Source organism: Thalassophryne amazonica, chromosome 7 (genome assembly GCF_902500255.1).
Source record: "Thalassophryne amazonica chromosome 7, fThaAma1.1, whole genome shotgun sequence".
Lineage (NCBI taxonomy): Eukaryota > Metazoa > Chordata > Actinopteri > Batrachoidiformes > Batrachoididae > Thalassophryne > Thalassophryne amazonica.
Genome location: NC_047109.1, coordinates 47,258,802 through 47,271,025, shown reverse-complemented (window position 1 = coordinate 47,271,025; position 12,224 = coordinate 47,258,802). Strand labels below are relative to the sequence as shown.

Below are 12,224 nucleotides of genomic sequence, written 5' to 3'. Positions count from 1 at the left end.
TTCTTTTTCAGCCATGCATACCGCCCCTTGTTATGTCCAAATAACTCAATTTTAGTTTCATCAGTCCACAGCATCTTATTCCAAAATGAAGCTGGATTGTCCAAATGTGCTTCAGCATGCCTCAAGCGACTCTGTTTGTGGCGTGTAAGCAGAAAAAGCTTCCTGTACATTACTCTCTCATCCAGCATCTGCTTGTGCAAAGTGCGCTGTATAGTTGAACGATGCATAGAGACACTATCTGCAGCAAGATCATGTTGTAGGTCTTTGGAGCAGGTCTGTGGGTTGACTATGACTGTTCTCACCATCCTTCGCTTCAGCTTATCTAAGAGTTTTCTTGGCCTGCCACTTCGGACCTGAAGTCGTACTGTGCCTGCGGTCTTCCATTTCCTCACTATGTTCCTCACAGTGGAAACTGACAGCTGAAATCTCTGAGATAGCTTTTTGTATCCTTCCCCTAAACCATGATGTTGAACAATCTTTGTTTTCAGGTCATTTGAGAGGTGTTTAGAGGTTCCCATGTTGCCACTCATTCGAAGAGATGGAAAGAGGAGAAACATTTGTACATGGCCACCTTAAATACCTTTTCTCATGATTGGATTCACCTGTTTTTGTGTTCCAATAATTAGTGCTAAATGTATTCAAATCAATTAATTTTGTTTAAATAATTATTGCACACTTTCTGTAAATACTAGAAACTTCATTTCACTTCTCAAATATCTGTGTTTGTCTGCTATATGATATATTTAACTGAAATTTCTGATCCAAGACAACCAATGATTTATAAAGGAAAATCATGAAATTTATCAGGGGTGCCCAAACTTTTGCATACAACTGTATTTCCATCTGTTTGAGCAATTGGAATCAATATTATTTCTAAGGCATTTATTAACAAGTGTCGATAGAGTGAGTGACATTAACACTCTCCTTTTCTTTATAGACACAAAAAGTCTGTTTCATTCACACAGATCATCAGCGGTGTGCACCAGTCTCACCCTTTCCTAAGTTCAGTGCTGATGCCGCGATAACACAGTGCGCCTATTAACATTTTGTCTTGCAGTGGTGCAAATTTTGAAAACATGTTTCATTCTTCTTCACTTCACATATGCAAAAAGTGTGTTTCTCATTGTGCATGTGATATACAGTAACCTTCTTACTGGTCAAGCAGCTTGTGCTTTCCACATCAATAAATGAGTTTTTCTCCCCATAATGTCTGTTTTCATTCTGTTCCTATAATGATAGGGGATGATGAGATGGAAGGGCTCCCCCTCCTTCAGAGTTAAGGTCCACTTTTGAAGATTTTTAAACCTCCTGTTAAGTTCATTTGTCAGGAACAGCAATGGTGTTCCCGGGTCAGTTTGACCCAGTACATGTTTAATTATCCAAAAGATGTCCGAAACCAGAAAAATCCTAACTAGTGTGAATATTTCATTACTAACTCCATTACTAGCTATTCTATCAATATTTAGTGCCATGGTGTTCCTTACCTCTAACAGGTAATGGTTCAATTAGGATAATTCACTCGTTTTTCATAAAAAAAAATACATGTTCAAACTTTTTTTAATGTTTTACCACTTTATTACTTTTGAAAGACCAACATATAAAACAGTAGTTTTACATAATGTTGGGAACCTAACATTTAAATTTTGTTTTACATACATGCACAGTTTGTGAACCAGAAATGAACAAAATTGCAATATATCAATACAACAAACAAGCAATCGCAATATGTGTGTGTGTGTGTGTGTGTGTGTGTGTGTGTGTGTGTGTGTGTGTGTGTGTGTGTGTGTGTGTGTGTGTGTGTGTGTGTACATCTACACAGCACATGAGCGGCATGGCATCACACTGTGCTTTGTGCAAATGCATTTTGCACATTTGGCACAGGTCATGTTGTCTTGACATCGTCAGATGGCCTGCAGACCTGACACCTCTTCCTCTTCCTTTTTCCTTCAGCAGCAACCTATAAACAAGTGGACCATGATTACTTTACTATGGTGTGTTTTTGCTGATACCAAGACACACACAACACACTCTAATACAGTTATACACACATGCACACACACACACACTTACTTACCTCACATACTGGTGTAGCACTTGCTGCAGTCCTCTCCTGAATCTCCCTCACCGTTGCTGCAGCGGCTGAGGTCCTTGGCAGGCGGTGCCTCCGTTGGATGTGCGGTGTCACAAGCGCCGTCTCCAGCTCCTTGAGAAAGATGCGCCTCTTGTACAGCTTTAACACATTCCAGTCAGGAAAGATCTCAGTCCAGAAGACAAATGCATTGTAGGCCGATACAGCTATCATGTTATAAAAGATGACCAATGGCCAGCACGCAGTCATTCATTTGTTGCTGTAGGACCCTGTTACATTGTCCAAGTTGTCAACCCCCCCCCCCCCCCCCCCGCCTTAGGTGGCATTGTAATCAAGGATCATGCTTGGTTTCTGGTCCTCTCTTGTGCTGATTTCAGCATTTTTGTGCAGAGTGCTCATGAGCACAACATTTTTCCCCTTTTTGGGACAGTAAGACACCAGGGCTGTGGTGTCTGTGAAGGCAAACATGGAAGATTCAAGGGCTCTGTTCTTGATTATGAGGAGCTCAGCCGGGAGTTCAGCCCTGTTCTTTTGGACAGTTCCAACCATTGTGATCTTTCTCTTTAGAAGCTCCTTACCCAAATTGTAGCTTGTGAAAAAATTGTCACAGGTTATGTTGTTCCCCCTGAGACCCTGTGCCATGTCAAGCACGGCCCTTGTGCCCTGATTCTTCTCTGGGGCTCCTCCAACCGGTTTTCCAGTGTAAACCTGCATGTTCAATGCATAGCTGGTGTTTGCATCACATGCTACCTAGATTTTTATTCCATATTTAGCTGGTTTGGAAGGCATGTATTGCCTAAATGGGCAGCGACCTCTGAATGCCACCAGCCTTTCATCCACTGTGATATTAGGGCCTGGGTTATAGAGTACTGGAAGTTGCTCTACCCACTTGTCCCACACTGTCCTAATAGCTGTCAGCTTGTCTCTCTCCCGTCTACCAGCCTGTCCAGTGTACCCATGCCCGTTCCAGTCAAAAGTCATAACACCTGCACCTGTGTGTGTGAGAGAGAGAGAGAGAGAGAGAGAGAGAGAGAGAGAGAGAGAGAGATTGGGGTGAAATATGTCTCACAGTTGCAAAGACAGAAAGTCTGGAATAGACATTTCTGACCTCCAGTTTGACTGCTGCGTCAAATTGACCCGAACAGTATCTATGTAATATACACATGTGAGATGAACCATTTTCATAATATATGTTGATTACACTAATTAAGGCAAGCAGAAGAAGTTTCATACTGAAAAAAAATACTTTTTTTCCTAGATCTTCAAACTTTAAAACAGGTCAATTTGACCCGGAACACCGGATTAAACACAGGATTAAAGACTTTTTTTATGAAAGACAACAAGAATGGTTTGAAGTGTTTCTTGCAGATCCATTAACTCAACAGAAATTCTCTTGGTTGGGTCCACAGCCTAATGGCCCAGTTAAACAGCATACGACGATTCCTGAACAAAGCAAAAAAAGTAAAAAAAAAGTCACAAATCATTAAGAAAAGGTGGCTGAATGAGCTTTTGACTTTTCCCATCACCGAATAGCCTGCGAATCAAGAGTGCGAAAGGAACGAAAGAGGAAAAAACCAAAACCGAAGCTCATGTTGAACTCCACGCTTTAAACGAAATGCGCCTGGAGCCACTGTTGGAGCAGTGTGTGTCTGAGTCCTGGAGAAGCTGCAAACACAAGCACGCGATCTGACCCACTGTGGAGATCCGTGTGCACGTTGGGGGATCCACCCGCTCTGGTTGCTCGTCCACAACAATAGAGGGATCATCTCCTTCATCATCAGAATCCTCACTGTCTGGTCCAGACTGACGATGCACTGTGCACTCCGTCTTGCTCCAATTTAAAAAAAAAACTGAAGCGCTTGCTCAACATTCATAAGATGCCTCATTTGTATAAAACAAAAACAAAAAAGTCTGCTGTATCATTGCATTACCTTACTAAGCCATATGTATTGATTTATAACAGAAAACTGTCAAAAGGGAGAATAAAAATAAGTGCAAAGATGACTGAAAATATCAGAGCAGTAAACTGATCAGTCTGTGTGAACGCCGCGCATTAACTTCCCATGTGTGGTTATTTGCACCAGCTACAGCTGATTCACAACATGAATTCTGCCTTACAGAACAGCTTAATCTGAATCATCTACCTGTTACCACATGTACGAGGTCTGTCCATAAAGTATAGGTCCTTTTTATTTTTTTCAAAAACTATATGGATTTCATTCATATGTTTTTACGTCAGACATGCTTGAACCCTCGTGCGCATACGTGAGTTTTTCCACGCCTGTCGGTGACGTCATTCGCCTGTGAGCACTCCTTGTGGGAGGAGTCGTCCAGCCCCTCGTCGGAATTCCTTTGTCTGAGAAGTTGCTGAGAGACTGGCGCTTTGTTTGATCAAATTTTTTCTAAACCTGTGAGACACATCGAAGTGGACATGGTTCGAAAAAATTAAGCTGGTTTTCAGTGAAAATTTTAACGGCTGATGAGAGATTTTGAGGTGATACTTTCGCTTTAAGGACTTCCCACGGTGCGAGACGTCGCGCAGCGCTCTCAGGCGGCGTCATCAGCCTGTTTCAAGCTGAAAACCTCCACATTTCAGGCTCTATTGATCCAGGACGTCGTGAGAGAACAGAGAAGTTTCAGAAGAAGTCGGTTTCAGCATTTTATCTGGATATTCCACTGTTAAAGGAGATTTTTTTTAATGAAAGACGTGCCGCCGCGATGCTCCGCCACAGGAAAAACACCTCTGTTGGAAGCCTTAAGGACAAGTTGGAACATGTCCAGCTGTTAAACAATTTCTCATATACTCACTCCACTGAAAGCCATCAAAAGCCGCCTGGATTTTACAAATGGTTATCAACACGGAGGTGTTTTTCCTGTACCGCCGCACCGCGCCGGTACAGGACCCGTCCGCACGTCTTTCATTAAAAAAATCTCCTTTAACAGTGGAATATCTGGATAAAATGCTGAAACCGACTTCTTCTGAAACTTCTCTGTTCTCTCACGACGTCCTGGATCAATAGAGCCTGAAATGTGGAGGTTTTCAGCTTGAAACAGGCTGATGACGCCGCCTGAGAGCGCTGAGCGACGTCTCGCACCGTGGGAAGTCCTTAAAGCGACAGTATCACCTCAAAATCTCTCATCAGCCGTTAAAATTTTCACTGAAAACCAGCTTAATTTTTCGAACCGTGTCCACTTCGATGTGTCTCACAGGTTTAGAAAAAATTTGATCAAACAAAGCGCCAGTCTCTCAGCAACTTCTCAGACAAAGGAATTCCGACGAGGGGCTGGACGACTCCTCCCACAAGGAGTGCTCACAGGCGAATGACGTCACCGACAGGCGTGGAAAAACTCACGCATGCGCACGAGGGTTCAAGCATGACTGACGTAAAAACATATGAATGAAATCCATATAGTTTTTGAAAAAAATAAAAAGGATCTATACTTTATGGACAGCCCTCGTACAGTATTCCTACACTCATATTGTTACATTTAATAAAAAAATAATAAGCGCACAGGAGGCGATTGCTGCTGCCGCCACTGCGTTCAAGTAAGGTCGGAAATTACATGACTTTTTTATTGTTTCAAATTCAGCAGTTGCTTGTGGCAGGAGCATGGTTTTCATTTTATTTTTGGTAAAATAATTCATTGTATCCACATAAAAGATTAATTTTGGCCTATATAAGATGCCTGAGCCCAGTGAAGCTGACCCCCCACCCAGAAAAAAAAAAAAAATCCAAGCAAACAGGCTGCTTTTGCCCTGTAATTTCAGATGGTACATGAACGCAGCAGCAGTGCTCACAAACCAGTTTCTGCACTCTATGAAAACATTCAGCTGGTCGAACGAAGTCAAACTAAACACTAACGTTACAAAAACTAAGTGAACAATAAAAAACATCAAGAATGACAGCAAAACGAAACACGGACGAATTGAGGTTTTCTGCGGCATTCGTTCAAATTTTTTGACAGTTTAAAAATCCTGACAAAGCGCCAGCTTGTCATGCCCCGCCCTGATCTAGGCTTTATCAGTATATCTTCATCTGCCCCAGCTTGGTTTTATTAGTTATTTTCATCATGTGTTTATTCTACGTCCTAATTTTTGCTTTGTCACTTTCTTTCTTTATTACTTTTATACTTTGGCCATGTTTCAGTTTCGTTCTTGTTTTGTTCTATCAGTCTGTGTTTTCATGGTTTATCATTTAGTTATCATTTGCCTATTTTTGCTGTTCTCATTTCTGTTCTAGTTTATCTCTGGTTTGCTTTTCTGTCCTGTTAAAGTCTGTATTGCCAGTTCATGTTTATTTGATCATAAGTGTTCATGTCAGTAATTTTTGTCATCGCTAATTTACACCTGTCTGTCTCATCCTGTCTTTGTCTGCACTCATTTCAGTTCTCACACCGAGCTTCATTGTTATCATAGTCTCCCTCTGATCACTGCACTCTTGCCCTGCACCTCCCATCATGTCTTCATCTCTCACTTTAACTGTTTGCTTTGTGTTTCCTTTCACTCACGCTCTGCGCACCTGTTCACGTATCTTTGTCTTTTCTTCACTCCACCTTGTGTTGTCCTCCCTCACTGTCTTGCACAATGTAGTATCTTTGTTCACTAGCCATGCCCCCTTCTTGATTGTTCCTCACTTGCACCTTATTAACTCCTGTCTTATTTAATCTCCACCCAGCCACCACACCCTTGCTCGTTTGTTGTCCTTGTACACTTACCAGCTCTGTATCTAGTCCTGTTTTTGCTTTGCTGTGAAGCCGGATCCTGCTTTGTATTTTTGACTTTGCCTTTTGCCTTGTCCATGATGTCTGTGTCTGCTCGTGCCTTTGAACCCTGCTTATCCAAGACCTACCTGACCCTGTTTGTGCTTCTGCCTTGTCGACTGATCACCTGTGTACCGAACCTGAGACTGAATTAAAAACAATGATTTCTTCTACATCCAAGCATAGTCCGGGAGTTTGCATTATGGGTCCTAACACTTTGGGTGCCTGGCGCCCGCCATGCCGGACACAGCTGCATGTTCCTGCAGCTGGCGCTTCATCAGGATTGCAGATGAGAACTGCGTGAAGGTTAAAGGATGGCTATAGTTTCAATCCCTCTGTAAGAACATGTGTTGAAAATCCATTTTCATATGTCGTAAAATACCACTGCAAGGGTATTAAAGTTAACACTGCTAAAGAGATATTTAATACGGTCAAAAGAGACAATGAAGAAATGTCAAAGTAAAACAATAAGTGAACACAAAATGACTAAAACAGAAACGAACCAAAACAGAACCCTTAGAAATGAACAGAGAACACTGAAAAATCACTCAAAACTTGAAATAATATGTATTATCCACAGTTGAGAGTACCCCACAAGGACACCAGAGGGAGTGAGAGGACAGAGACATACATCAGTGACACTGTACACCTCAGTACGAGAGAAATAAATATGTCATGAAGCCTCATTTTGTTGCACCCTTGAAATGCTAATGTGTGTGCACTTTGCCAAACTGAGTGCTCACAGAGAATTGACACATTATTATACACTAATTTAGTGGGTACACACACACTAATTTGTGTTTTTTATTCATCACATACTTATGTACATAACAGTGAATATATAAAAACATTTATAGAGTACAAAATAGATTTTGTTAGTACAGACAAAGGTGCATACAGATGTATGAATGGATTATCTTGTATGCACTGCCAAAATTATTTATGTATTTACTTCATGTGCAAGAATTATTAAAACCATGGGAATGTACTCGATACTTTTTTCTTTTTTTGACTTCCCTCTGGCCACTTCAGGCCTCACAGTTTGGAAGCTGAGTGGTTTAAAGTTGTGCAGCTTTTGTATTTTTTTTTTTTTTTTATGTTTGGCCTGCTCTTGTTTGGGGTTTCAACAGTGGAAACACACATTTCCACCTCATAAAAAAAAAAAAAAACTTTCGGGAAGGCTGGTTAACTTTACTTAGAAAAACTTGAGAAACTGATTAACTCTCTTTACCCAAATCACCTTAGAATTATAACCCAAGTTACTGTAAGCTAAATTGAAGTGAGGACTACTTACTTTCCATGCAGCAGTGCACTCACTTAACATGGTTTTTACTTAAGAGTTGTGTTGGGGAAAGTGAGGCAATTAATTTCCCATTTTTTCAAAGTAAATTCAATATGCTGGACTTTACAATGTACTTATTATAATTTGCTAACAAAATATATGACTCGTCAGCTCCCCTGCTCCACACTAAACCGTCTGACACATATACAGAAGCACATACACACTAATTATGCTCTTCCTCTCTCATTTACTGTATTACATAAGTCCTGCTGTCCACCACTTTTTTTCTGACTCCTGCTGCTCTCTCAGGTTGCCCTTACGATGTGGAGATCAGAGATGTGAGGCACGACTCTCTGGTGCTGATGTGGTCAGCACCCATGTATGAAGGACAGAGTCCTGTCACTGGCTACTTGTTGGAAATCAGCCAGGGTGACCAGTCAGACAATTGGACTGCTGTGAATGACCAACCAATCACTGACATGCTTTATAAGGTGAGTTAAGGTGGAAATGTGTTGACGTAACTCATGGCCCACCTGTTGTCTTTTTCACACAGTATAAATACTTCTTTTTGTCTCTGCTTGTCAAAATGATTCTGAAACCACATACCACTACTGTAATTAGAGGAAATGTTTTCCAGATAGCTTTCTCATCCCACAAAGTACTACTGTACTTGTGACAATCTGGCTCTTCCTTGTGTATGAGAAAATAACCCTTTTATGTCAATGGGATTTTCTCAGCTCAGCCTTGGACACTACATATTTCTAGAAGAAAGGTCAGACAGGTAAAAAGGTGGTACCCTGTTAAAGTAGTCGATAGTTGGTATATAATTGGTCCCGTAACTGTGGCCATGGCTGCTGCAGAAATATACAAAAGAAACAGAACTAGAAACATAACTGGAAATGCAGTCATTGGAGCATAACCCCAATACAAAGCTCAAAATCCAACATCTTGCAACAAGAAAGATAAAATGAAAGTCTTACATTTCTTGGATGTGCACCCTTTTTGTGGATCTACCCAAAAATGCAATGCAATGTACATCTTAAAGCAAAAAGCAAAAAGTGCAAGTCATTAAAACAAAAGGTTATGGCACCTGTAGAAAAGAGGACTGAAGCAGTTAGTCCTATGTAGACCCTGAGGCCCACCAGTGCTGGTGTTTATGCCTGGATTCCTGAGTTTGACGCATGAGAGTCTACAACTTTACATGGACAGGATCCAATCTGACCCATGTTACAATCCCAGCCAAGGCTTGAACCCATTAACTGCTGGGTGGACTGAGGCAATGAAGTCCTATATAGACCCTGAGGTCCACTAGTACTGGTGCTTATGCCTGGATTCCCAAGCTTGAAGTTGATGAGAATCTATAACTCCGCCTGGACAGGATGCCAGTCTGATCCATGTTACATCCCCAACCAAGGCTTGAACCCATTTACAGTTGGCATTACAGAGACATTGCAGATGAAGTCTCTTCTCCAAGGAACTGTTAGGTAATGTGACCAGGAATCAAACTCACGTCTACTTGCTGTACAAGAAGAGACGTAGTATTGAGGTTTTTTAAAGCTTGTTGCACAGTTGGTCGTAATACATTGCTTTTCCATCAATAAAGATTCAGTTCAAGTCAATTCATACAGTGCCAAATAATAACATAAATTACCTCATAGTGCTGTACATGATGAGGTCTAGACCTACCCACCACCTACTATGCACAAGCACACTGAAAAGACTTGTTAGGAAAACTCCATCAGCATTTTTTTGATAACAGGAAGAAATGTGCGGCAGACCCAGCCCAGTGAGGTGATGATCTGTTATGACCATCCTAACAAAGCAAAACAGAGAAAAAACCAACACATGTTGTAGTGTAATTCACCCAAGGCAAATGACGTGCTAATAACAAACTTCCATCCATCCATTTTCTTCCGCTTTATCCGGAGTCGGGCCGCAGGGGCAGCAGCTCAAGCAAAGCCGCCCAGACCTCCTGATCCACACACACACACACACCTCCCCCAGCTCCTCCGGGGGAACCCCGAGGTGTTCCCAAACCAGCTGAGACGTAGTCCCTCCAGAGTCTCCTGGGTCTTCCCCGGGCCCTCCTCCTGATGGGACGTGCCCGGAACACCTCTCCAGCAAGGCGTCCAGGAGGTATTTGGAAAAGATGCCCAAGCCACTTCAGCTGGCTCCTTTCGACGTGGAGGAGCAGCGGCTCGACTCCGAGCTCCTCCCGAGTGACCGAGCTCCTCACCCTATCTCTAAGGGAGGGCCCAGCCACCCTGCGAAGGAAACTCATCTCGGCCGCTTGTACTCGCGATCTCGTTCTTTCAGTCATGAGCCAAATCTCATGACCATAGGTGAGGGTCGGAACGTAGATCGATCGGTAAATCAAGAGCTTTGCCCCCCTACTCAACTCTCTGAGTAGGGGGGCACACTTGTTATGATGATAAGCAAATGCCAGAAGATGGTTATGTTGTGTGTTACTGATAACATTTAACAGATGTTTAGAAGGAAAAAGTACTGTATATATTCATTTTGCACCAAGTGTGTAATAGCATTTAGGAAAACACACCTAATATATTCAAATGTTCTATAAAAAAACACGTTATGTGCAAAATGTATGTTTTCTTTAAAAGAAACTGTGAGGCCAGAATTTGAAATTAAGGGTGTAATTTGAGTAAAGCGCTTTTTTTTAAGAAAATGAAAATTGAATTAAAATCATATATACTGGTGAAAATGTTGATAATTTGGGTTTTTAAAGGAAAGTATGAATAAAAAGAAGTTGGCAAAAAGAACTAGGCTAGTTGGAGAGATGATGAGAGTAGACAGGATAAAAAAGGATATGTAGCGGAAGGCAACAAAAGAAATGGCATAGGCATATAGCAAGCTGTAAAAAATAAGGACTTGTACCAATTTGCCAGACAAATGGACCAAGCTGGAAAGAATGTGCAGAAGGTGAGGATGATAAAGGATGCAGAAGGGAATGTGCTGACAAGCGAGGAGAGTGTATTGACAAGGTCAAGAAAATTTTTTGAAAAGTTGGCAAAGTAAGGAAATGAGAGTGAAAGAAAGGTGGATTACATGGAGAGAGTAGTAAGGATGAAATGAGGACAACTCTTGTGAGGATGAACAGTGGAAAGACAGGTGGTCAAGATGACATTCCAGTGGATGCATAGACATGTTTTGGAGAGATGGCAGTGGAGTTTTTAACTAGATTCTTTAATTAAAACTTGGAAAGTCAGAGGATGCCTGAGGAGTGGAGAAGTGTACTGGTTTGATTTTTTTTAGAATAAGCATGATGTGCAGAACTGCATATGCATCAAGTTCTTTAGCCACAACATGAAGTTATAGGAAAGAGTAGTAAAAGCTAGGCTTGGAAAAGAGGTGAAGATCTGCAAGCAGGAATATGGTTTTATGCTGAAAAAGAGCACTACAGATGCATTGTTTGCCCTGAGAGTACTGATGGAGAAGGCCAGAAGGAGTTACATTAGGTGTTTGTGGATTTAGAGAAAGTTTATGACAGGGTGGCCAGAGAAGAGTTGTGGTATTGTATGAGGACGTTTGGAGTGGCACAGAAGTACTGTGCATCCAGAAAGTATTCACAGCACTTCAGTCTTTCCACATTTTGTTATGTAACAGCCTTATTCCAAAATACAGTAAATTAATTTGGGGTGGTGGTCTAGTGGTTAAGGCATTGTGCTTGAGACCAGAAGATCCTTGGATCAAATCCTAGCCTGACTGGAAAATCACTAAGGGCCCTTGGGCAAGGTCCCCTATTGCTCCCGGTGTGTATGAGCACCTTGAATGGCAGCACCCTGACATCGGGGTGAATGTGAGGCATTATTTGTAAAGCGCTTTGAGCGTCTGATGCAGATGGAAAAGCTCTATAAAAATGCAGTCCATTTAATTACAGCCTCAACTCTTCTCGAATATGATGGCACAAGCTTGGCACACCTATGTTTGGGCAGTTTTGCCGATTTATCTTTGCAGAAACTCTCAAGCTCCATCAGGTTGGATGGGGAGCATCAGTGCGCAGCCATTTTCAGATCTCTCCAGAGATGTTAAGTCAGATTCAAGTCTGGGCTCTGGCTGGGCCACTGAAGGACA

The 12,224-nt window shown here is 41.8% G+C and overlaps 1 protein-coding gene across 1 annotated transcript in view; it reads left to right on the top strand.

Moving 5' to 3' along the window:
- Window positions 1–12,224, top strand: part of myom3 (myomesin 3) — a 362,966-nt gene that overhangs the window by 296,885 nt on the left and 53,857 nt on the right. The window contains exon 20 of the mRNA XM_034174111.1: window positions 8,442–8,623. Within this exon, the coding sequence (XP_034030002.1) occupies window positions 8,442–8,623 (182 nt within the window). The remainder of the gene's footprint in view (window positions 1–8,441; window positions 8,624–12,224) is intronic.